A 24,909-nucleotide genomic window follows, 5' to 3' on the forward strand; every position below is an offset into this window, starting at 1 on the left:
ACCAACCGAGCAGTTTAACGCACCGGAGGACAGCGGGCAGAAGGTGAGTCAGGGACAGGCAGAGAGTCAGGGAGTAAGCGAGGCGGTCAGCGTAGATACAGGCAGGATCAGGGAACAGGCAGAGCAGGCAGATCGAGGACAGGCAGGGTCGGAACCGGGTAGGCAATCTAGTTTCAAACGCGGGAAAGACAAGCATGAGAAGTACAATCTGGCAAAGAGTGTGTGTAAGGTGCGGATTTAAATACTGGCAGAAGCTAATGGGTGCAGAAGAGAAAGAGAGTGAGCTAACGAGTGGATGTGGAAAACAGGTGAGACAGGTGAATAGAAAACTACTGGTGAATGATGGAGCAGACTATGACACTCTCCCCTTTTTTTAATCATTATTTTCTCCTCACTCCTCCTCCAAACCACATTATGCAACAATAACAAGTGCATGTGTTGTATTCCTGAACCCAGATAGACCGACTGCCCCTCTCCTTGCTCTCTCGTCTTCCCCACTCCCTCCCTTTCCCTTGGCTTTACTCCCTCCTCTCTCCCTTCTCTCTTCTTTTCCTGAGTTTGAATGGAGAAGCTGGGCTCCCCGGATCCTGCAGACCCTCCGCCGGGTGCAGGGCCCGTTGCTGGGGTTTCTGTTGGCAGGAGCTCAGGTGCCGAGGAAGACGAGGAAGACGAGGCAGCAGTCAGCTCCAAACTGTTTCGGTGTGCATGCGTGAGACGCTGGGTACCACTGGTCTACAGAGAAGAACTCTACCAAGTGTTACGGCTCACGGGCCCACTGGTGAGTAGGGGAAAGTTGAAGTGTTGTTTGTTGGGGGGGATTGGTATGTTATTCATAAAGTGCCACCACTGTTATACACTTAGTTCTTATATTCACTGTGTGCAGAGTTACTGGTGAATGTTGCATAACAGTGAATATGCAGTTATGTAATATGTACACAGCATGCAATGATATATAATGATGCTTAAACCTGTCTATGCTTTTTGATTTCCCAAAGCTGAGCACGCATAAGCAGTCCAGTTACTATTAGAGCATATTGTACTGCCTCAGTTTTCAGTCATTGATGGTCTGAAATGAGTCAAATCTTTCTGATTGTTTCTGCAGCTGCTGTCTCGGATTCTGAACTTCTTCCTGCCGTTTGTTAACACCATATTCTGTGGTCACATTGGCAATGCAGAACTGGCAGGATACGCACTGGCCTCAGCGGTACCCTTTTTTTTTTTGTTTAACAGTTTTTATTGAGATTTCAAAATTAGAAGAAATATACATTCAATAGCATTGCATCCCACCCAATCCCGCACACCCGACCCTCCCCACCGGTCCCCTTCCAGATCTTCACAAGGATGATTGTTCATTGAGGTTTTGTCCAACCAAGGATATATGAAAAAATGCCAGTACATACAATATAATACAATGTACAAGGATAACAAAGCACATCAGTGGGAACCACTATTGTACAAGATAAGTAAAATAACCAATACTTTTTTTTATTTTTATTAATTAATAAAATAAATAAATAAATAAAATAAAATAAAAGAAGAAGAAAGGGAGGGGGTCCTGCTGCTGCCACAAACTATTGCTCAAGTCATCCTGGTTTTGGGGGATCTGTAAACTATCGTAATAATTTAGGAAGGGGGTCCAAATCTTTGTAAACTTCTGCACAGAGCCTTTTAGAGTGTACCGGATTTTCTCAAGTTTAAGGAAGTGCATAGTGTCTCTTATCCATCTAGTAAAATTGGGAGGTGCTTGATCCTTCCAGGACAGGAGAATTAGGCATCTGGCAATCAAGGAGGTAAATGCTATGACTGCCTGAGTTTGACCTTTACCCTTTTAAACCCTTTGTACACTACTCTGATTATAAATGATGCAACTAGAGTAGTATAACTACTACAAGTCTACTGCGTCCACTGAAAACGTTCATACTCCCAATTAGAACATCTTTAGTATTATATCTGTTTGGTGTCATGATACTCGTTTGTAGCTCATGCGTAGCTTTATAGACCAAGTGGCAGAGACTTGGCAATACTGAATGCCTGAAAGACACTTAACATGTAAAAGAGCTGTTGTGCAATCAACTGCACAGCTGTGTCGTTCTCACCAACGCTTGTAACCGTTGTATTTGTCACAATTTGTATGAATAGCAAAAGGTAGCTGCATAGCTCTGCAGGAAGATAACATTCTTATCCTGACTCACATTGGTTGCTCCATCTGGCAGAAACAGCCGTCAACGAACAAAACACCAGCCTAACACATCAGTTTCTCAAATCCTTCACTGGTAGTCAGTTGAGATCTAGTTATTCTTAATGAGGCCAACAGCAGATGATTCACAAATTGTTTGAACTCATTAAACCTTTCAGTGACACATTGAGAAGAAACCATTCAACAGCCGCGATCAACTGACTCACTGTTTGGTGAATGGGATAATTTCTGCTTCCTCTGACACAACTCCGTATTCATCCCATTTTCAGACTTTTACAAAGTCGTGGGAGCTTCCATGCCCCTCCACCCAGTAGTGGTAGGGAGGTGTGCACGTTAATGCAAGCCCTATACTCAAGCTTTTAAAGTCCTTTCTAAATTGTTTGCAAACAGTCGCTAACTTACACATCCTGCAGACAAAGAACAGGAAGAACATTTAGACCAAAAAGACACACACAAAAAAAATCCCACATGATCGATCAGCTCAGTTAGTTTTGGACATCCTGGCCTGCGAAAATATCTGTTTCTCTTTTGCTTGCTAGATATTGAGCTCCTTCACCCAACATCAATATTGGCTGTCTGCCATTTGGCATTGGGCAAATAGGATACATTTGTGTTGTGAGAGTGTTGTGTGTTGTGTGTTGGGGTTAGCATCAGTTGACACTGAATTAGGCCAACAGCAAACAAAAGCAATGCACTCAAATTGGCTTCGGCTTGCAGCAAGCTGCAGACTGGGGGTTGATTCTCAGTTTGACTGGGTTTATGAACCCTTTCCCCTTTCCCCTCACTGGAATCAGTTATTGAATACTTAAAATATTAAATCTGTTCAGATTTCATATAATCTCAGGGTTGCAGGGTTTCCACACATAGATGATCTATTATCTATGGAGTTCTTCTGCAAGAAGACCACATGCTCATGTTCAAAAAACTGTTTTTCCACCTGGATTTTGTATCATTTTCTGTCTTATATACCGTTTTTTTCCCTTCTGATTCACTTGTTCTTGATTGTCCTCCTCTCAGACCATTAACATCACTACGACTGCAACAGGCTATGGCCTCGCCCTTGCGAGTGACACACTCATTTCTCAGGTGAGCAAACCACATTATCTAATTGTTTTATTGTTTTATGATGTGTTATCAACAGAAAGTCAATATTATAAACCCATGCAATCAGACTCATTTTTTAAATTTGTTTTCCTCTGTCTTTGCAGACATACGGCAGTAAAAACTTGAAGGGTGTGGGAGTAATTCTCCAGAGGAGTACATTGATCCTGCTGCTGTTCACTCTGCCCTGCTGGGCTCTTCTCATCAACTCTCACAACTTGCTGATCATCTTGCACCAAGAGGAACAGGTGGCAAAGTAAATTCACAGTTTATGAAAGTTAATGATACAAGTTTGATGTGTCAGAGTGAACAAAATAGGGATGCTGCAAGACGCATATCCTTATCTTTAGTGCCATGGTTCTTACTGTTATCTTCAGTGTTACTGACATCCATATTATATTGTTTGTAGGGCCGGGACTCAATTACAAAAATTAATCTAATTAATTAGAGGCTTTGTAATTAATTAATCGAAATTAATCGCATTTTTAATCACATATAAATATTTGACCTGAGAACAGTGAGAAGCAATTTTTTTCACATGGATTTTAGTATACCATTAGGCGCATTCACACCGCAGTACTTTTCCCACAAAGGTTCATGAGAACTCTTTGAACCTGGGGGTGGATTAGGCAAATGAAGCCGCTGACGTCACTTGTTCTTCTTCTGCTTTGGGTTTACTGGCAGGCCGCAAACCACTTCACGGCGTATACTGCCGCCCAAAGTCCCCGGCCGGAAGTCCCCGGAGTTGGGGACTGGCTTCAGTAGAAGCTGCTGGGAGTCCCAGCAGCTTCTACTGAAGCCTTCCGAGTAAATCACCAGAACACCGACACCTCCTCATCTCCCATGTTTTATTTTGTGTTGCCATAAATTAGTCTCTCTGCGTTTCTGCGCTGGGCTAATGCTAATAATGCTAATGCGAGGATAATAAAATGGCGGCTTCACAAAACTTTTTGGGAGTTTTACGGGGCGTGGTTTGCAATCCGCCCAGCCAATCAGACATATAGCTCTTTTCTCACAAGACAGCCGCACGAAAGTCCCTGCTCTCTAGCAGCTCTCTAGCAGGGACTTACTTTCGTGGGGGTAAAAAGGTTCTCATGAACTAATTTTAGTACCGGCTCTTTTTGGTGTGAACGCGATAAAAGAGGCTAACGTCCACGCTAGCTTCCACGCTAGCTGCTATATGTTTTGCATTGAGGTGATACTTGAGGCTTGATGTGCTGCGTTGATATGCGAATTCCTTTTTGCATAATTTGCACACCGTGCTCTTATCGACGCTTCTGTTACAGATATGGGCATCTGTTAATGCCTGCTATATAGTGACGCCTGTTGGCGCTTTAGTAAACTGCATGCTGACACAGGCTTACACTGTGATGTACTATATCCGCAAGCGCGGGAATATACATGTGATGGAGTTGTGAGTTACGGAATAAAGCTGCAGACTGAAACATGGTGTCAGAAGTGGTCTTCTTGGACTAAAAGCTCAAGAAAACTCACGTCATGACGACAAACAGTATTCCGGCACCCGAGGGCATGCATATGTCTGGTGATATAGCCAAAAACTGGGAGGTTTTTAGAGCAGAATTTGAGGACTTTATGCTCGCTATGTCTGACCGAAAAAACGAATGCGGTGCAGGCAGCCACGCTGAGACGGTTTATGGGGAACGAGTGCCGGCATATATATATATATATATATATATGCACAACGTCACGCTGACCGAGGAACAAAAGAAAGACCCCAAAACAATCTTGGATGAGTTGGGGGATTATTTCAAGCCGGCAAAAAATGTGATTTATGAGAGATACACGTTTGGATGCTGCAAACAAGGACCGGACGAGCCGATCGATAGCTTTATAACAAAGCTGAGGGAAAAAGCACCATCATGTGAGTACCGTGACCTAAAAGATGAACTGATTAGGGACAGGCTGGTACTCGGTATTGCCAGCGAGAGCACCAGACGGAGACTGCTGCGTGAACGGGACCTAACGCTGCCAACAGCTGTGGAGATTTGCCGCCTTGCAGAATTGACGGAGTCACGCATGAGGCTTATTGAGAGCCCGCAGGCACAGGTGGACAGTATTAATTCTATGGTGGACAGGCAAGGCGGACGACGCAAAATACAGTGGAAAACAGCTGAAAGAAACACAGCGGCTGAGAGAGAGCAGCAGTGGACCTGCAAATACTGTGGAAATGGACACAAACGGGGCAGAGAGCAGTGCCCAGCCTATGGTAAGACCTGCCGAGCATGTGGCGTTTCAAATCACTTTGCAAAAGTATGTCAGGCCAGCAGCAGAGCAGAGAAAACAAGAAAAGTTAATGTTGTTGAGGATGTACAGCAAACTGAAGGGGACTCGGATACAAGTGAAAACCTATACAATGTCACTGAATATGTGGGGAATGTGAAAGCACCTGGACGCAAATGGTTTGTACACCTCCACCTGAATAAGAAAAGACAGCTATGCCAGCTAGATACAGGGGCCACTTGTAATGTTATGGGCCACCAGTTTAAAGAGAAACTGTCACCAAAGACAGCCTTACAGCCGACCAGAACAAGGCTAAAGCTGTACTCTGATACATACAAGCCATCCCTGGGGAAATTTCACACTGACTGTGTGGTCAGGGGGAAAATACACAGACTTGTGTTTGAGATAGTGAACACCAAACAAAAGCCCCTGCTCGGTGGTGCTGCATGCACTGATCTGGGCCTTGTGAAATTCACTATTCCAAGAGAACTACTGCCAGCGGAGGTGAACACTATTGATGCAAGCCAGTCTATGCCACTCACAAAAGAAATGCTACTGAAAGACTTTCATGATGTTTTCCATGACCCGATCGAGTCAGTCCCAGGTAATATTCATTTCGATCTGAACCCTGAAGTGACACCAGTCCAGTGCTCACCACGAAATGTCCCTGTAGCGCTAAAAGCCCGGGTTAAGGAAGAGCTGGACAAACATGTGAAAGCAGGCAACCTTACGCCAGTGACAGAGCCAACAGCGTGGATAAGCAACATGGTGACAGTAGCTAAACCAGACAAGATAAGAATCTGCATTGACCCAAAGCCTCTCAATCAGGCACTTCTCAGGTCCCATTACCACATGCCAACGCTAGAAGACGTCTTGTACAAACTGCCCAAGGCTCGTGTCTTCACACTGGTTGATGCTCGTGACGCCTTTCTCCAGTGCAAGCTTGATGAGGAAAGCAGCCGCTTGACGACATTCTGGACCCCATGGGGTCGGATGAGATGGCTCAAACTCCTGTTTGGAGTCTCAGTGGCGCCAGAGATCTATCAGCGCAAGCAACATGAGCTGCTATCAGGCCTGGCTGGCATCAAGCCTATTGCGGATGACATCCTGGTGGTCGGGTGTGGCGATACGGACGCAGAGGCTGAAGAGGACCACAACACCAACTTAAGAGCTCTCATGCAACGGTGCAGGGCTGTGAAGCTCAGATTGAGTGAACGCAAGCTGCAGTTCAAGCTCAAAGCTGTACTTTCCACGGCCATGTACTGTCTACAGAAGGACTGAAAATCGACCCAGAGAAAACTCAAGCAGTGTTGGACATGCCGACGCCCACGGATGCTAAGGCAGTGCAACGCATGATCGGGTTTGTGACATATCTGGCTAAGTTCCTGCCAGGGCTATCGGAGATCTGTGAGCCTCTTCGCAGACTCCTGGATAAGGACACAGCATGGCACTGGCTGCCAAAACACGATGATGCAATACGCGAGATAAAGCGGATGGTCACCAACACGCCGGTTCTCAAATATTATGACGTCACAAAGCCTGTAACGATCCAGAGTGATGCCAGCATGAATGGACTGGGGTGCTGCTTGCTGCAAAAGGGGCAGCCCGTAGCCTTTGCCTCACGCGCACTGACACGGACTGAGCAAAACTACGCTCAAATAGAGAAAGAGTGTTTAAGCATAGTTTTTGCATGCCAGAGATTTCACCAGTACCTATACGGCAGGGACACAATCACTGCAGAAACAGACCACAAACCACTGATCACCATCTTTAAGAAGCCCCTCATGAGTGCGCCTAAAGGCCTTCAGGGCATGTTACTGCAGCTCCAGGGGTACAATCTGGATGTTGTTTACAAACCAGGCACGGAGATGTATGTCAGTGACACTCTAAGCAGGGCCACTCCACTGTATCGTGGTTCCGACACCCCCTATGTACGACAGGCGGTGTGTTCCATGGACAGCTTTCAGGTGGAGGACTCAGAGCTGGATCAGGCACAGCATCTGGATGTTACTGACTTCAGGTTTCGCCAAATTGCCCAGCACACAGAGATGGACGATGTATTACAAGCTTTGACATCAGTAATCCTCAGGGGATGGCCTGATTTCAAAGAGGACACCCCCCTCTTGGTGCGAGAATACTGGCCCTTCAGGGATGAGCTCAACGTGCAAAACAGTGTGCTATACAGAGGGCAGTGCGTTGTTATCCCTAAGGCCTTGAGGGCAGAGTTGTTAAGACGCATACACACCAGCCACATCGGGGGGAGGCATGTTACAGGCGCGCCAGGGATACGCTGTTCTGGCCAAACATGAGAACAGAGATAAAAGACTATGTGTCGAACTGCTCTGCATGCAATGAATATGCACGAGCCCAGCAGAAGGAATCATTGATGTCGCATGATATCCCAACACGTCCATGGCAAACAGTGAGTATGGATATCTTCTCTTACGCTGGCCAAGATTTCATCGTCCTAGTGGACCACTATTCAGACTTCTGGGAGATTGATCTTCTGCCGGATCTATCAGCTGACACTCATCACACGCTGTAAATCTCAATTTGCACGCTACGGACAGCCAGACAAAGTGCTCACAGATAATGGCCCACAGTTTGCCTGTGAACAGTTCAGGAAGTTTGCTGCAAAGTGGGGATTTAACCATGTCACATCCTCACCCAGATATTCAAAATCAAACGGCAAAGCTGAGTCAGCTGTCAAGATAGTGAAATCACTCTGCAAGCGGGCAAAGTTGGATGGCACGGATAAATGGCAGGCCATTCTCCATTGGCGCAACACGCCCACAGAGGGGTTGGACAGCAGTCCAGCCCAACGCTTAATGTCACGAAGGCTGAAGACTTCGCTGCCGGTTGCGGACAGCTTGCTGCAACCGTGGTTAGTGACGGGAGTGACGGAGAAGCTGCGGTTGAAACGGCGGCTTGCAAAATCCGCCTACGACATATCGGCAAGGGACTTACCAGAACTGAATGTTGGGGAACACATAAGGATGAGGCCTCTTCCAGGAGATCGCACAGGCCGTTGGCAACTGGGTCAATGCCTCCAGAAAGTCGCTCCTCGCTCATTCGTAGTGGAGGTGGACGGCACGCTCTACAGGAGAAACCGGGTGGATCTGCGGGTTGCGGAGCGCTCAGCCCGGATGCGACAGCTGGTAGGGCCGGAGCAGAGCAGCCACACGGACCGGGGCCATGTCAACGCAGAGAGGGCTGCAGGTGGAGCTCGAACCGACCCGGTCCAGGATGACACAGGTTTGGGGGAGCCTCCTCACTCTCCAGGGGTCCCGGCGCAAGGGCGGGGTTTGACACCAGGGAAGCCAGTGAGTACAGAGAGCCAAGCTGTATACTCGCGGTGTGGTCGGCCGCCGCAGAGACTGAACCTGTGATACAACTGGGAACATTGTCACTAAGTCTGTTGGACTGTTAAGAAAAAAGAAAAAGAAAAAAAGAATTGTTGGATATTATTATAGTTTTGTATCGGTACTTGCATGGTTAATCAGTATTGTAATTGTTTTCATGTATTGGAGGTTGACAATGTTAAAGTGTTAGCTTTACACAATGTAGCTCTTACCTGCACTTTAAAGTGACATGCTGATGTTGTTTACAGCTAAAGGAAAGGAGATGTTACAGATATGGGCATCTGTTAATGCCTGCTATATAGTGACGCCTGTTGGCGCTTTAGTAAACTGCATGCTGACACAGGCTTACACTGTGATGTACTATATTACATTGCATTTTTTTTTCTTTTTTCTTTTTTTTTCGCAAGCGCGAGAATATACATGTGATGGAGTTGTGAGTTACGGAATAAAGCTGCAGACTGAAACAGCTTCCATCCGTCCGTTTTTTAAAACAACATTTCCCACTGTTGTTCACTGTGGTTTGTTGTTGTCTGAAGTCATGAACGTTAGTTGGTGCTCCAGTATAATCGGTACGCCTGAAACTCATCCAGTGAGAAACGTTCCGCGGTGCAAAAATAAGTGCGATTAAAATGCGTTAATTTTTTTAACGCGTTAATTTTTGTGTAATTAATTAATCTTAATTAACGCGTTAAAGTCCCGGCCCTAATTGTTTGTTTTATTCCAGGTTAGTGTGTACAGGAGTGCTTAAATTAATTCAGTTTATGTACATGCTTTTAGGTGTTGTATATTACATTACATTGCATTTAGCTGACGCTTTTGTCCAAAGCGACTTACAATAAGTACATTCGACCAGGAAGACACAACCTTGAAGAAAACAGAATCATATAAGTACATCAGGTTTCATAGAGCCAAACATTTCAAGTGCTACTCAACTGGCTTTAGGTAAGCCAGTCCTTTATTAGTATAAAAGTGCTTCGTTAATAGTTCTAACGCTCGAAGTGGAGTCGAAAGAGATGAGTTTTCAGTTTGCGCCGGAAGATGTGCAAGCTATCTGCCGTCCTGATGTCAATGGGGAGCTCATTCCACCATCTTGGAGCCAGGACAGCAAATCCACGTGTTTTCGCCGATGGGAACTTGGGTCCCCCTCGCAGCGAGGGCGCAGCGAGTCGTTTGGCTGATGCAGAGCGTAGTGCACGCGCTGGGGTGTACGGTTTAACCATGTCCTGGATGTAGGAAGGGCCAGATCCATTCGCAGCATGGTAAGCAAGTACCAGTGTCTTGAAGTGGATTCTAGCAGTTACCGGAAGTCAGTGAAGGGAGCGGAGGAGCGGAGTGGTGTGGGAAAATTTAGGAAGGTTGAAGACCAGACGAGCCGCTGCATTCTGGATGAGCTGCAGAGGTCGGATGGCACATGCAGGTAGACTAGCCAGGAGGGAGTTGCAGTAGTCTAGGCGTGAGATGACGAGAGCCTGGACCAGAACCTGAGTCGCTTTCTGTGTCAGCTGGGGACGTATCTTCCTGATGTTGTAAAGCGTGTATCTGCAGCAACGGGTTGTAGCAGCGATGTTTGCAGTGAAGGACAGGTTGTTATCTAGGGTCACACCCAGATTCCTTGCAGTCTGAGTCGGGGAAACAACTGAGGTGCCGATGTTGATTGTTAGGTCAAGAGTGGGACAATCTTTTCCCGGGAGGTAGAGCAGCTCAGTCTTGTCAAGGTTGAGCTTGAGGTGGTGAGCAGACATCCACTGAGAGATGTCAGCTAGACAAGCAGAGATGCGTGCAACGACCTGGGTCTCTGAGCGGGGAAAGGACAGAATTAATTGGGTGTCGTCAGCGTAGCAGTGGTAAGAAAAACCATGCGGGCTAATGACTGATCCGAGCAAGTTTGTGTACAGGGAGAAGAGGAGGGGACCAAGAACAGAGCCCTGAGGGACCCCTGTAGTTAATTGACAAGGGTCGGACTCAGACCCTCTCCAAGTCACCCTGTAGGTACGGCCTTTGAGGTATGAGGTGAGGAGGGAAAGAGCAGAGCCTGAAACTCCATGTTTTTGGAGAGTGCGAAGCAGGATCTGATGATTCACCATGTCAAATGCAGCAGACAGGTCCAACAGGATGATGACAGAGGAGAGGGATGCAGTTTTGGCAGTGTGCAGTTCCTCCGTGACAGCAATGAGAGCAGTTTCTGTGGAGTGACCTGCCTTGAAACCAGACTGGTGCGGATCCAGAAGGTTGTTCTGATTGACATAACAGGAGAGTTGTTTAAAGACAGCGCGTTCAAGTGATTTAGACAGGAACGGGAGGAGAGAGACAGGCCTGTAGTTTATAACATCAGACGGGTTGAGAGTGGGTTTCTTTAGGAGAGGGTTTACTCTTGCCTCCTTGAGACTGTTTGGAAAGTGACCAGAAGTTAGAGAAGTGTTGATGAAATGGGTGAGAAACGGTAGAATATCAGGAGCGATAGTCTGAAGGAGGTTTGAAGGGATAGGGTCCAGAGGACAGGTGGTAGGGCGGGCAGAGGTAATGAGGGTAAGAACCTCACTTGGAGAGAGAGGGGAAAAGGAGGTTAGTGTGTTGGTGGAAGGAGGGTCTGGTGAGCCAGCGGTGAGTATAGGTGAGTCAGAAAAAGAAGAGCGAATATCATCAACCTTTTTTTCAAAGTGGGTAACAAAGTCGCTTGACAGAAGTGAGGAGGGGGGAGGGGCTTTTGGAGGGTCCAAGAGGGTGGAAAAGATGGAAAATAGTTTTTTAGGATTGGAATAGGAAGATTGGATCTTATCTTGAAAGAAAGTGCTTTTTGCCTGAGAGATCGAAGCAGAGAAAGAGGAGAGGAGAGCCTGATAGGTTAGGAGGTCGTCACGGTGTTTGGATTTCCACCGTTTCCGCTCTGCTGCCCTAAGGACGGTTCTATTAGCACGCAGTGCATCATTTAGCTAGGGAGCAGGAGGGGACTGACGAGCCTGCAGAGATGTGAGAGGACAGAGAGAGTCCAGAGAGGATGAGAGAGTAGAGAGGAGAGTTTCTGCAGCAGAGTTTGGAGGCAGGAGTTGGAACGAGTCAGAGGAAGGGAGGGCTGAGAGCACCGACGAGGCAAAGGTAGAGGGGGAGAGGGAGCGAAGGTTACGGCGGACAAGTGCAGGATGAGAAGAGATTAGTTTGTTATGTTTGGAAAGGGGTAGAGAGAATGAAATGAAGAAGTGATCGGATGTGTGGAGCGGGTTTAAAGAGAGGTTAGAAGTAGCGCAGTTCCTTGAGAATATGAGATCAAGGACATTGCTAGCTTTATGAGTCGGTGGGGACGGAGACAGTGAGAAAGCAAAGGCGGTTAACAGAGATGTTAGTTCGTCTATCTTCCCTGTCTGGAGGTTGAAGTCTCCGAGAAGTACAGCGGGAGGGCCAGTTTCAGGGATGTGTGAGAGGAGATTATCTAATTCCTCCAAGAAGTCCCCCAAGGCGCCGGGTGGACGGTAGAGAACAACAATGGTTAACTGTATAGGATGGGTTACTGTGACGGCATGGAATTCAAAGGTGGAAGGAGTGAAATTAGGTAGTTTGAAGAGGGAAAAGCTCCATTTGGGAGAGAGCAGGAGACCAGTGCCACCTCCTCTGCCAGTGGGTCTGGGTGTATGGGAGAAGGAATATGCAGTGGAGAGAGCTGCTGGGGTGGATGTGTTGGATGGAGTAATCCAGGTCTCAGTGAGAGCAAGGAAATCCAGAGACTGCAGGGAGGCGTAGCCAGAGATGAAGTCAGCCTTAGGAACAGCTGATTGGCAATTCCACAGGCCACCAGAAACTAGATGTTGGATCTCAGTGGAGCACGTGGGATAGACGAGAGCAGGCCGGTTATATCGATTAGGAGATACACGGGGTCAATGATAATTGCGAGAAGACACATGAACAGGAATGGAGAAAATACACATGATTATAGCATGAGGGGCTAGAAAACTAAAGAAAAGAGAAATAAGACACCAGCTCAATCAGAGTAGGATTTGCCTCCTCTTTGCCTCCCTCGTGACTCCCATAGGACTCCAATGTCTTTGTCAGTCTTACTCCCGTAGGACTCCAATGTCTTCGGCTGTCTGACGCTGATGCTGACGCTCCAGGAAAGAGCTACCTAAAATGGACGCCTGATTGCTCAGTTCTCACAGCTGTAGGGCCACGCCCCTCTAATTAGTTAACTATCTACAGCTGATGGGCGACAATAGACTGGCCCTGCCTATATTAATGCAGGCTTGAGTGCTGAGACCTGTGAAGCAGGTTTCGCCTGAGCAGATCTGAGATTTAAAATCTCTCGAAAGCGATTTAGCCGTTTAAGCTACAATAACAATTATACAGAGTCGAATAAATGAAACAGAGAAGTCTAATTAAACAAGAATATAACTTACAGTGGTTGCTGCGTCAATAGGTAATGTCGTCACCGGGTTCAGATGCACACTGAGTTCATCAGATTTTAAATGCGGTATTTAAATGCTTTTTGTTAGGTAAAAAATGACTGAGTCACGCGGTTGTACTTCACGTAATCAATAGACTGGCCCTGCCTATATTAATGCAGGATTGAGAGCTGAGACCTGTGAAGCAGGTTTCGCCTGAGCAGATCTGAGATTTAAAATCTCTCAAAAGCGATTTAGCCGTTTAAGCTACAATAACACTTATACAGAGTCGAATAAATGAAACAGAGAAGTCTAATTAAACAAGAATATAACTTACAGTGGTTGCTGCGTCAAAGTGCGTATATGTGTGAATTGTAGACACTTGGATATGGCATCCCACCGAACTGCAGTACTGTACGAGTCCTGTCCTTTTATCAATTTTATTTTAAGGAAGTTAAAAGTGGGGTGGGTAATTCATTGCAGAAACACTTTTTGTTATATTCCATGGAATGCTCTTAACATCCCGATAGCAATGAATACATTAAATTAGTGATGTGTCGGTCGGCTCTTTTAAGTGAACGACAGGAGCCGGCTCGCGCCCGCGAACGAGCCGGGTTTTGTTTTTTTGCGGAGGGATCTAGATCGGCATGAAGGCACATTATGCAATGTGCACATTATCCCGCTTATTACATGGCCACATTCTCAACAAATTAACGACATGACTCCCAATATTAATTGAAATGCTTTTATGGATTTAGAAAATTATTTTATTGATTTATTGAGTTGTATGTATTTAAATTGACATGCATCCGCTAAGAAAAATAGTCCGTTGTTACTGTTTGAACTAACGTAGCAACGGCAGGAACTGCTTCGAGAGTGTTTTTGAGGAGCTTTTTGATTACAGATTTGAAAACATCGTTGCTTGCTTTAAAAGTAGTACAATTCATGATGTCAAACCTTGGAAAGTATCTAGATATCCCTGCCCTAATGCCAAAGTAACTGGCAACAGAATATGTGTCGCCGTTTGATGTCTATGTCTGGACCGCTGCGTAAAAAGGAGGGTTTCTGCCCCATTACTTCTCTTCTTACTTCAATAAGAATAAAACACGGAGGAGGGAGATCTCTTTGTCTCCCCCTCTTCTGACAGCCCAGCAGCTGATCTCAGAGCACGCTGCCCTCTCCTGCAGGGGGGCGTGGTCAGCTGCAGCTCACAGAATCATATATATACTTTATATAGATATGGCCCTACAATATATTGTTCAAATATAGCATGATAGGTCCACTTTAAGTAATACAAGACAGAATGATGATGATGATCTCCGCGCTACAGCTGCTCCGTGCATGCATGCAGGTGACATGTAATATCCAAGGATTAGAGACGGTTGGATGCTGCTGTTTTGAGCATTGCAATATATTTATTTTCACTATGTTATTTATTTATGATTATCCTTAGGCTCAGCAAAGATTTGATGTCAGCTGTTGCTGTCTTTTTTTCTATAGCTAATAGTTACTGAAATAGAGCCCTGCTGTTTTGTCAGGGCCTTTTCTTTAAATATAGGTTAATTTTAAAATGTCGATACAGTAGCCCCTTTTTTAAAATAGTTTTTATAGGTGTTGCTATCTGTTTTGTGTAGCGTGGTTCGAGAAGCAAGTCAGTGCATTCATTGGGTGGTATCAGAGACAGGGTCGGCGTCATGGGGGGTCATTCGCGGGCCATGCCCCCCCAAATGAGTCACTGTGCCCCCCCAACGCAGGGTGGGCAAGCCTTGCCACTTTGCCGTTTTGTTCTTTTTCTAATCATATAAGTGAAAACGTTTCCACTAAAGGTTTTTTGTGTGAAATACATCAGAAATAAAGAATACAAATATAAAACACAGCCTGAGGTGTGCTCACTGCTGCTCTCTGATTGGTGTGTTGCTTGACCAATGACCCCCGACCTTTTTTTTGTTATCATTACGTGGCTGAGTGTTTAGATGAAAGCCCAGTGGCGATCTGTTCATCTGTTACACTGATTATACAGTAAAGCCATCAAAAATAATATGATATACAGTACAGTACAAGTACATGGGTCTCTGTGTTTCATTCAAGCTCTGTGTGTGTATGGCACGAGCGCATTTTGTGAGTGCGCGAGCGGTAACGTGGAATGTTGTTGTTAGCATCTGGTTAGCTAGCTATGCTAACGGATATAAAGGGCTGTTTCTACACCAAGGTGGAGGAGAGTCCTCTCCGGTCAGACTGAGAGGATCTTATAACGTCAGCTCAGTGAGGTAAGGACTCTCTCAGTGTTTAGATAGTTCACTTTAGTGTAAGTTATCTTATCTCAGTGGGTCTCAAACGGTTTGGTCACCATTTATGTAAGTATTTTCGAGGAATACCTTAAGTTTATATGATCATTATAGTTATTAAAGAGAGAATAAATGAAAAACGGGTATGAAATACTATAGGACAGTAACACAAGAATACAGTTTAAAGGGGAGTGATTAGTAAAATATCCATAAAGAAAAAGTAAATCTGTACAGTTCTGTTTCCTATGGATGCTGAGAGATGTAGACTATCCATAGATCTCTTCACTTTGCTCTCAAAGTGCACCAGATTGATGCTTTTAACTTCAATATTTTAAAAATAATCTTCCTGGGGGAGCATGCCCCCAGACCCTCCTAGAGGAGGTTAGGTCCACCCCCACCTAAAACATGTTCACATGGACAGGATACTAAATACATTTGCACACTTTTTATATGTTGGCCTATGTCCATATCAAATCAAATCAAGTTTTATTTATATAGCACATTTTTCAACGATTTTTGGTCGAGCCAAAGTGCTGTACATATAATAATAAATAACCTACAGTAAAGACACTTTACAGCAAATACAACGGCACAGTTTATGCAGAATATCAGTATGAGAAAACGACACCCTCTGTCCTTATATGTTTCTGTTTTGGTGGTCGTGCCACAACCGTGCATGTATGCACAAGTCATAGGTGCGCTATACAATAGCACTACACCCTGCAATGTGTGTGAAAGACAACAGACTTTACAGCATGTTTTTTGAAATTGAAGTTGCGTTGGTGTTTGTGTGTTGGTTGTTGACGGCAGTGTGTGCCCCCCCTTGGTAAATGATTGCCCCCCCATTCGATTTGTTCTAGAGCCGACCCTGATCAGAGAGTTACACGGGTCTGTAAATGCAATGAAAACATTTGGCCACAGCAAATCATTTATATTAAACATGTCATTTTTACTTTTGAATACTTCAGTACAAAGGATGTATTGAATAATTTAAGTGATATATGTGTGTACACATATAAATCATTAGTCAAAACAGGGCTACATTTGATTGAATTAAAAGGTATAATATGTGGTAAACTGAAGAGCCGTTTGGGAGCCGAAAGAGCCGGCTCTTCTTGGTGAGCCGAGCCAAATGATCCGGCTCACCAAGAAGAGCCGGAATTCCCATCACTACATTAAATGCTTTGACAATAAATACATACAAAAATGCAACTGTGGAAGCCGTGGCGCTGTCAAAATGTGCGTGTGCGCGTTCGTGTGTGTTGGAGGATGGGCTCTGTAAGGAAGTCTGAAGGAAGGGGCAGATTTTTTTCGATTTTGTACTTTCAAATTCTAGCGCACTCAAGCTGGTTTCTCCATTCTTACCTACCCTACCTTTAAGCAATTTAATGTGAACAAACACATCGTTTTGATATTGCATATAAAGACATGTACAAATTGGGACATGTTTGAGCCAAAAGTTTATGCTCTACTACTTTAGATGAATATTACTCTGTTTGCCTCCTTTTCAGAATCGCCCAGATCTACGTGATGGCATATCTACCAGCTGTTCCAGTGAGTGCAATGAAAAAACAAAAAGATAGGCCCAACATTTTGTACAGCCTTATTTAGTACATTTTATTATATAGAATATACTGCAGTGACTTGAGCTACAGAATTAGGACACACTATAGACTACGTATTAAAAAAACAAACAAGAAATGTCTACCAAGTTTAGGTGCGACCAAAAAAATAGCAAGCATGGCTCCATGATTCCTCAAATAGTGAAGACTCAAAAGATAGTACTCTGTGCTGTCTAGTCTCCAAGCCATGCAGCATGTTTATGTACACTGTAACCTTACTATTGTTAGTACTCTTATTACGTTTGGCTCAAGTGTTAACAGTTAGTTCAATAAGTACCTTAGCTGACAACCGTTGTGGGATGTGAGGTGGCTAAATAACTACAACATATTGCATTCAAATGGTGAAACTGTGTTGATAAAATGTCCAACAGTGTTTGCCATTTCATTGTCTGTGCATAAAAAATGAATCATGCTCCATCGGGTTCCGTTCATAATCTCTCTGGTGTATTCAAGTTATTAATTAAAGGCAGGAGTAACAGCATTAAGTGAAATAAAACATTAGCAGGTGGTGTCTCTGGACAAGCTTAACAGTCAATATATTTTCCAAACTTATAGTCAAGTTGTTGAAGCGAAGCAACTTATGACATCTAAAAGTATCATCAAAGTGGAGAATTCAGGCTGTTATCTGAGAGGTTTACCAGTTGTAATATTCCCCTTTGTGTCTCCCTGCTACAGGCCATGTTTGTGCACATGCTGCAAGTTGCCTACCTGCAGAACCAGGTACGTTTATGAATGGAAAAAGGTTCACTTCTCGTTCACTGAAGTTCAGAAGGGTGCCCTGCCTAAAAAAAAGGACTATCTTAATATTTCCCCAATCAGGAAATGGTAACACTCAAGTAGTACAAAAAAAATAATAACTTCATGTTTAAAACCGAGAACATGGTAAACATTTTACTGAGAGCATTTCAGCTTAGCCTCACCAAGCTGCTAGCATGGCTGTTGCCTGTCATGTTACCAGGGTGCTGTATTTGTCTATATTGAATCTACATTAATAACGCTCTTTCAATATAAGCTACACAGATGGATAGCTGATTGTGAATTCATGTTTTTCTGTCAGGGGATCATTCTGCCTCAGATGTACACGGCAGCAGTAGCAAACATTTTCAACTTGGGGGCCAACTATGTCTTAATCTTCAGCCTCGACATGGGTGTCATGTAAGTGGCATACTTTTTCTCCTAACATTTGCATTGTTAATACACTTTGTGCATGACAGTCTATGGTATCAGGCCTCAAGTATCATGACTGATAAACGGTACAAGTGACTGTACACCTTTACAAAGCAGAGAAACTCTGCTGATCACTGCTGTTCAAACAGCAAAAGGCTGTGGGCTGATGCACAGCCAGGATTTTGTGAATAAGGGACAGGAGGTCAGAGAGCTCATTATGCACTTTAATAAATCTAAGAAGATTTGTTTTTTGTTAAAACTAAGCCAGCAGTACTGATGTTTATTATTTGTGTACTTTATTTTTAGAGAGAGGGAGGCAGTGTAGGAAAAGAAGAGAGCGCTGTGACAGGAGTTGATCCTGGTCCAGCTGGACAAACATTTGGTTCAACAGGCAGTCCACTAAACCGATCAAGTCCCTGTGGTCGGGTCAAGTCAGGTCTGTCCCTCCCCTCCGGATTCCACATTTTCAAAACGTAGTCTATGACCCTTAGAAATGAAGTGTGTCTGTCTGTTTGCTGACCTTTTTTGACCTCTCAGTCCTTCACCAGAGAGGGATAGAGTCACAGTAGGTGTAGACCATCACTACACAACGATCCAGTTTGAAAATATGTTCTATCATGTGTGTTTACAGTGGATCAGCAATTGCTAACAGCATTTCTCAGATTGCAATCTGCCTTCTGTTGTTTGGATACATCAGATGGAAGAAGCTCCATCAGCAAACATGGGGAGGCAAGTCATTTACATAATACGATTTGACTAAATACGTCTGTCGTCCTCTACAGGCCACATTGAGTATAACCCTTGTGTTTGAAACTCTCTGCAGGCTGGTCCACTGACTGTCTGCAGGAGTGGGGCTCCTACATGAGGCTGGCTGTCCCCAGTCTTTTCATGGTCTGCTTTGAATGGTGGATCTGGGATGTCGGCGGTATCCTTGCAGGTAAGTGCTGTGTTTTCTTAGAAATGTCTTGAGTCAATTTGAGTGAAGCTTTCATAAGTATCTGAAGATGTAGATAACAAATGTCTACAAAGAAATATTTATACCATCAGAGTAAATGTAAATATGCTCTCCATTTACATAGGTTTTTTAAATTGCTGAATAAGAATATTTAAAAAATGTTAGACTGGAAAGACTGATTTTAAATAAACCAAATTACTTAAAACAAGGTACACAAGGTGAAGAAACAACAATTGTTTTCTGAAAAACAATTGTTGTGGACAGACAACAGACAACCTCCCCCATTCACTGTAACGTGTCTCCATAAATTCACCTTATTTGCCCGAAATCAATTCTGGTTTAAAGAGGGAAGCCTAACCACCAGCAGTATGTGGTTAATTAATAATTAAGAGCAGCATATACAAATAACCACTCATTTTCTGAATGTGACTTCTTTCATCAGGTGTACTTGGAGAGGTGGATCTTGCTGCCCAGCATGTATTGGTGGAAGTAGGAGCCATAACATATATGGTATTTGTAAACCACATTCTTAAAAATAATTCAGCATTTTGGGAAATTCACTTTAGATAGGAATATCTATACCATTCAAAAAAGGACATACATTCAGAAGGATGTGCTCGAGCTGAATGCTGCTCGAAAAGAAAGTGAATAAGCGTATTTCAAAGCTGACTTAATAACTGATACCACAAAGTAACATTGGGTCCTTGCAGTTCCCTCTAGGCGTCCATGCAGCTGCCTGTGTGCGTGTTGGGAATGCTCTGGGGGCCGGGAACACTACCAGGGCCTTAGTCACCTGCAAAGTAGCTCTGTTTCTGTCAGGTATGTAAACATTAGCATATTCTTGTAAACACAATCATACCCAATTCATACAAACTAAACCTGCCAAGAGAGAATGCTTGATGCTGATTGGTTGGGAGGTGTATGCGTTTCTACTAATAGATGACAAAAGAAAAACTGTACTTTAGTTGTATTGACAATCATGAAACATGCACCTTTTCTCCCATTTTTGTAATGTCTTTGCTATAGGAATGCTTGCTTTACTCCAGGGTGTCGTCATCGCTAGCTCCAAGTCTGTCGTTGGCTACATATTCACCTCTGATGAGTGAGTTTCAGATGAACACACGTTCATTTCTGCCACACGTAAAGGCAACTCTGTTTTTGATAATCTGCTTCTTCTACTCTCCGCAGAAACATTGTGAACATGGTCTCACAGAACCTCACAGTCTACATATTTTTACAGTTCTTTGATGCACTTCTGGTAAGTTATCACACAACAAAAAGGTCTTATTTCGCATTGAGTACATAGAGCTTGTTTCATTGAATGAACATCACTTGTTTCTCTTTGTTTCAATCGGTGTGTGTTTTCAGTGTGTTTGCTCAGGGATTCTTGTGGGAGCTGGGATGCAGAAAATTGCCGCCTTGTCCAACATGGTGTGTTACTACTGCGTTGGTCTGCCAGTGGGAATAGCTCTGATGTTTGCTGCCAAGCTCAGGATATTAGGTAACGTTCCTATTTCAACCCTCTATGTTTTGGCAAACAAGCTATACAAAAATATGAAAAAAATATGTATTATTGCCGTGACTTTACGCCAACCTTTTTTGGAACAATGTCTCCGGATGGCACCCCTATGACTTAGTTCACTATAAAATAATACCTAAATCCATGCGGTAGATCAGAAAAATAATCTCTTTTTATTCCTCACATTGTCAAAAACTGGTGCCTACAGTACCTTTAACGCAAATAGACCACTGACAGTGCAGATTAATGTTATGCTAACATAGCCTTGAGCCACTAGCGTGAACAGGCTGACCTCTCACTTCTTTCTAACTCCACACCTCCAGATATATATTTATATATATATTGTTTTTAACTTGTAGGCTTCAGCCCCAACGAGACACTGATTCAAGTGACATTATACAAGATTTTTCCCCAGATTACTAACAGCTCCTTCTGGCACCACAAAAAGGGTTTGTACCCAGTTGATGTAAACAGGCAGGTATCTCAAAAAGAATCTATTTAAGCCAGGCTATTTTATTTGTGAGGTTTAGAACGTTTCACACCTCAATTTCCTTGTATGCCATCAAAGACTGGGGTTTGGACTTGAATCATATACATTTCTTGTATTGTCCAATGTGCAGCACATCTTCAGTATGGCAGCAGAAGTTGGAATTGAAGTAGCGTGTCTACATTTCAGTCAAGGTTCAAATACTTGCACACAAACTCACTGGGTCCTGTTGCAACACACACTCCTTACATTTCCTTTCTATCAGTCCACTCAAAGTGTGCATGTATTGATAAATGGAACACACATCTACCTATTGTGTGTCAAAGCTCTGATCTTGTGAGTTGTATATCTTCTTGCTTTCTCATAGTGTTTCTATAGTTGTAATTGGGATTAATAGATTACTAGTATTTCTTGAGCCAACAAATAAGGGTGTATTACTATGAGTGGAGGGAGAAGGCTGGTAATTATGTTACTAAAAAAGACTCAGATAAGGTTTAGTTGTTATTAAATGTTATTTCTTCTTGCTTCTATCTTTATTTCTTCAGGCAAACCAAGAAGAACTTACTAGAGACTTGCTACCTTATTGTGTAGCTCTTTGGAAATAAGTTTGACCAGACTCTTTTTAAATGTGTCTCTCGTGTAACATCCAATTTCTTTGACGTTTAGTGTACCTGATAAAGCCTCCAGCAACCCTTTTAATCAATTTAACCAGGCACTGAACGTCTGTAGGGATCGGAATGTTGATGATCATTGACATGTTGTTGTTTTTAGGGACTAGTCGTGACAACTATTGAATTTATTCCGTTAATATATAGTTCTCACACACTCATGTCCCCGTCAGGATGAATTGCAATAACTTTGGGGATCGGCAGGGGACATTTTCAATTTGTCCATTAGCCGTTGGCGTGACTGTTTCTTAGTCTTTTTGTCATGAATGTCATATGTTTTTCTTTTTGTATGTGTGAAATTAATACACTGTAGATTCTTCTTTAATCGTGCCTTTTTGTGTCCCTCTGGTTAGGCTTGTGGCTGGGTATCTTTATCTGTGTTGTACTTGAGATGGGGTTCTTCCTCTTTCTAATCTTTAAACTCAACTGGAAGAAAATCACACACAAGGTAAGATATTTGAATCTTTCATTAAAGCATGCATGGCTTAATAGATTGAGGGCATCATTTGAAACTTCCAATTAACGGAAATATTTTGGCTCCTAATTTTGGGAACATTTAAACTCTTCATGTTTCAGTATTTGCCTTTTTTCATTTGGATAGCTTTTAGTTATCTCTCTTCACTCATTAGAATAAACGGAACAACCTACACGCTGAAGCAGAACATTGAATACACACTCAAACATTGTACAAATTACTGAATTAAGTAAATACAAAGTAAAGTCAAAATAAAGCCAATACTTTTACTATAAAATATTTTCCCTCATAAAACTCACTTTAATGCGTTTTCAGGCTCAACTGCGGGGTGGAAGGAGAGTGGTGGTGAGCCCAAAGCGTCCTATCAGTACTCTGCTAAATGAAGCGATGGTGCCGGACATCTCTGACTGCCCTATCACAGTGAGTGCATTACAGTATGTGGTGTGGAGTAAAGCAGGATGTTCTCCCTCCTGTGTCCCTGTTTATAATCTTTTAGCTACTCATACATTGATTAACAGCAACTTCTTTGCGCTCCGAAGGAGTTGGATGGCGAAGCCCTGAAATCAGATGGCTACTGTCCAGTCAACTCCAAGGATCAGGAGCTGAAAGTGTTTCCTGAGGCAGAGGACAACAACATCAATGCAGTAGGAGCCGAGCGGGGCGCTGAGCAGAGCGAAAAGACTTCCAAAGACACCAAAACTATAACACTGCTTTCTGTCACTGAGCTGATCCTGCGCAGAGGGCTCATCCTTGTTATTTCAGTTCTCATTTTGGCCACAGGTGTGGCTTTCCACTTTGCTTTCCCTGTACCTGAGTTCTCCGCCAAGAACAGTGCCAACTTCACCTTGAACTGGAATAATGACTCCACCCCTACACCACTGTCTCCACTACACCAGGACATCTGAGCTGTCTTTGAATGTCTCGAGTGGCTTAGCTCAGTTCTCATAAACTGACAATTTAGATCTCCTACAGGAAAAAAGCCTAACATCCATAGTTCTGCTTGTAGACCGGTTTTTGTAAAACTACAGCCTGACATGTTAGGGGGAAAAAATACGCCTCAGTGCTGCACTGCTGAGCCCAAGAAAGCTGGAAGAAATATTAAATGAGACTGGCAGGATGAACAAAGGTCTTGCTACAAAGATCATCTTTTTTGCCCAGCCTGAGATGTTCAACTGGGATCACGAGACACATTATAAATCCCTCACTAGGAGACACCGTGGGTTAGAGAGTTCCTCCACAGATAGCTTTTGATTTTCCTCCCCTTACGGCCCGTCCACACATCGGCGTGCGTTGACGCTTGCCGGCGGGCGTGTCCGACACTCGACCAACAACCAATCACATGAATCTCCCGCCCCAGACACACAAGCACACGGTTTGATTGGCTAGAGCTTGTACTGGCATATGATTTGATTGGCTGACGCCTCCGTTGAGGCGTCAAAAGTTGAACATTGCTCAACTTTTGAAGCGAGCAACGCCAGCAACGCTCCACGTCGCTTCCCAAAATGCAGTTCGGGTAAAAGTGACGTCACCCCATTCAAAGTGAATGGGCAGAAGCGTTGGAAGCTTCAACGCACGCCGCTGTGTGGACGGGCCGTTATTCTTGCCTTGATTTATGTTTTGCACTGACCTCAAATCATTTTGTCGTGTTTTAACTGTAAGTGTAAGATGACTGTAAATATCTGTTGTAAAATGTACATGTTTAAATGTAAATATGTAACATGAGTATATTATTGCATTGTCTTCCTATATCACTGCCAATCCTGTATGACAGAGGTGATTGATAAATGATAAGCTAATTATTTTTTACTGTTTATGTATGACTGCCATTTGATTGAACCCTAATCAATACAAAAAATAATACTTTAACAATAAAAACTTAACACAGGGAAGCCAATATGTATTATTTCCCCAAGACGTTTATTGAAGTCTGACTTGTAGACTACAGACTGAACTAATCTTCAAGGGTTTTTAATAAGTAGTTGTAAGGAAGAAATATAAATTATGTTGAACCCTGCTGTTGAAGTCACAGCATCCAGGAGACTCGTATGGTGGGCAGTAAATGCTACTCTTAGTCCTAGTAAAGTAGATGCATCAGTAAAAAGCTGCTAAAGTGGCTATATGTTATAGTCTTATCACAGAAAATGTCCATTCATACCAGGAACACAACAGGCCTCAGGCAGCATTCGTAAAAATAAAATACGTCAATTTCAGAACTGCACAAAACTTTCTTAATCATCCACATGTGGTGTTACGCAAACAATGAATCTCACCTAATGGTAACAATGTGATGCACGTGAAAGATTGTTTATTATCAGCATCTGTAACGCCCTCTTAACACTGTGTAAGGGCAAGTGATGGCGATTGCAAATACACTGCTACATGCAAAACAATTCGAGACATGCCATCAAAAAAAGCCTGTTATACTGTGGGAAAAACTACAACAAATTAAACACATGATTTTTA

At 43.6% G+C, this 24,909-nt stretch overlaps 2 protein-coding genes across 3 annotated transcripts; both read left to right on the forward strand.

Moving 5' to 3' along the window:
* Positions 1-24,340, forward strand: slc47a1 (solute carrier family 47 member 1). 2 transcript variants are annotated; one of them, XM_034201678.1, is made up of 18 exons: positions 1-43; positions 558-778; positions 1,103-1,204; positions 3,215-3,283; positions 3,406-3,554; positions 17,065-17,107; positions 17,851-17,895; positions 18,233-18,330; positions 18,974-19,071; positions 19,166-19,279; positions 19,740-19,807; positions 20,008-20,116; positions 20,324-20,399; positions 20,486-20,555; positions 20,666-20,798; positions 22,325-22,419; positions 22,762-22,866; positions 22,986-24,340. In XM_034201678.1, the coding sequence occupies exons 2-18, from the start codon at positions 563-565 to the stop codon at positions 23,349-23,351; spliced, it is 1,956 nt and encodes a 651-aa protein (XP_034057569.1). In that variant the 5' UTR covers positions 1-43; positions 558-562; the 3' UTR covers positions 23,352-24,340. The 2 variants fall into 2 exon arrangements, with proteins under 2 accessions (XP_034057569.1, XP_034057578.1); XM_034201687.1 differs by lacking the exons at positions 1-43; positions 1,103-1,204 and having other exon boundaries at positions 356-778.
* LOC117536711 lies at positions 6,790-9,365 on the forward strand. Its single transcript, XM_034201700.1, has 2 exons — positions 6,790-7,093; positions 7,454-9,365. Exons 1-2 carry the CDS (start codon positions 6,856-6,858, stop codon positions 7,846-7,848), a joined length of 633 nt encoding a protein of 210 aa, XP_034057591.1. The 5' UTR covers positions 6,790-6,855; the 3' UTR covers positions 7,849-9,365.
* Positions 24,341-24,909: the final 569 nt, after the last annotated feature.

Source organism: Gymnodraco acuticeps, unplaced genomic scaffold (genome assembly GCF_902827175.1).
Source record: "Gymnodraco acuticeps unplaced genomic scaffold, fGymAcu1.1, whole genome shotgun sequence".
In the NCBI taxonomy this organism is placed as follows: Eukaryota; Metazoa; Chordata; class Actinopteri; order Perciformes; family Bathydraconidae; genus Gymnodraco; species Gymnodraco acuticeps.

Bases quoted from the DNA above. Each gene is read 5' to 3' on its own strand.
- slc47a1 (XM_034201678.1), top strand. From the start codon at position 563: ATGGAGAAGCTGGGCTCCCCGGATCCTGCAGACCCTCCGCCGGGTGCA. The intron at 20,117-20,323 runs GTATGTAAACAT...TCTTTGCTATAG, and splicing joins AGTAGCTCTGTTTCTGTCAG to GAATGCTTGCTTTACTCCAG. The intron at 20,556-20,665 runs GTAAGTTATCAC...GTGTGTTTTCAG, and splicing joins AGTTCTTTGATGCACTTCTG to TGTGTTTGCTCAGGGATTCT.
- LOC117536711 (XM_034201700.1), top strand. From the start codon at position 6,856: ATGCCGACGCCCACGGATGCTAAGGCAGTGCAACGCATGATCGGGTTT. The intron at 7,094-7,453 runs GTGATGCCAGCA...CACTGTATCGTG, and splicing joins AAAGCCTGTAACGATCCAGA to GTTCCGACACCCCCTATGTA.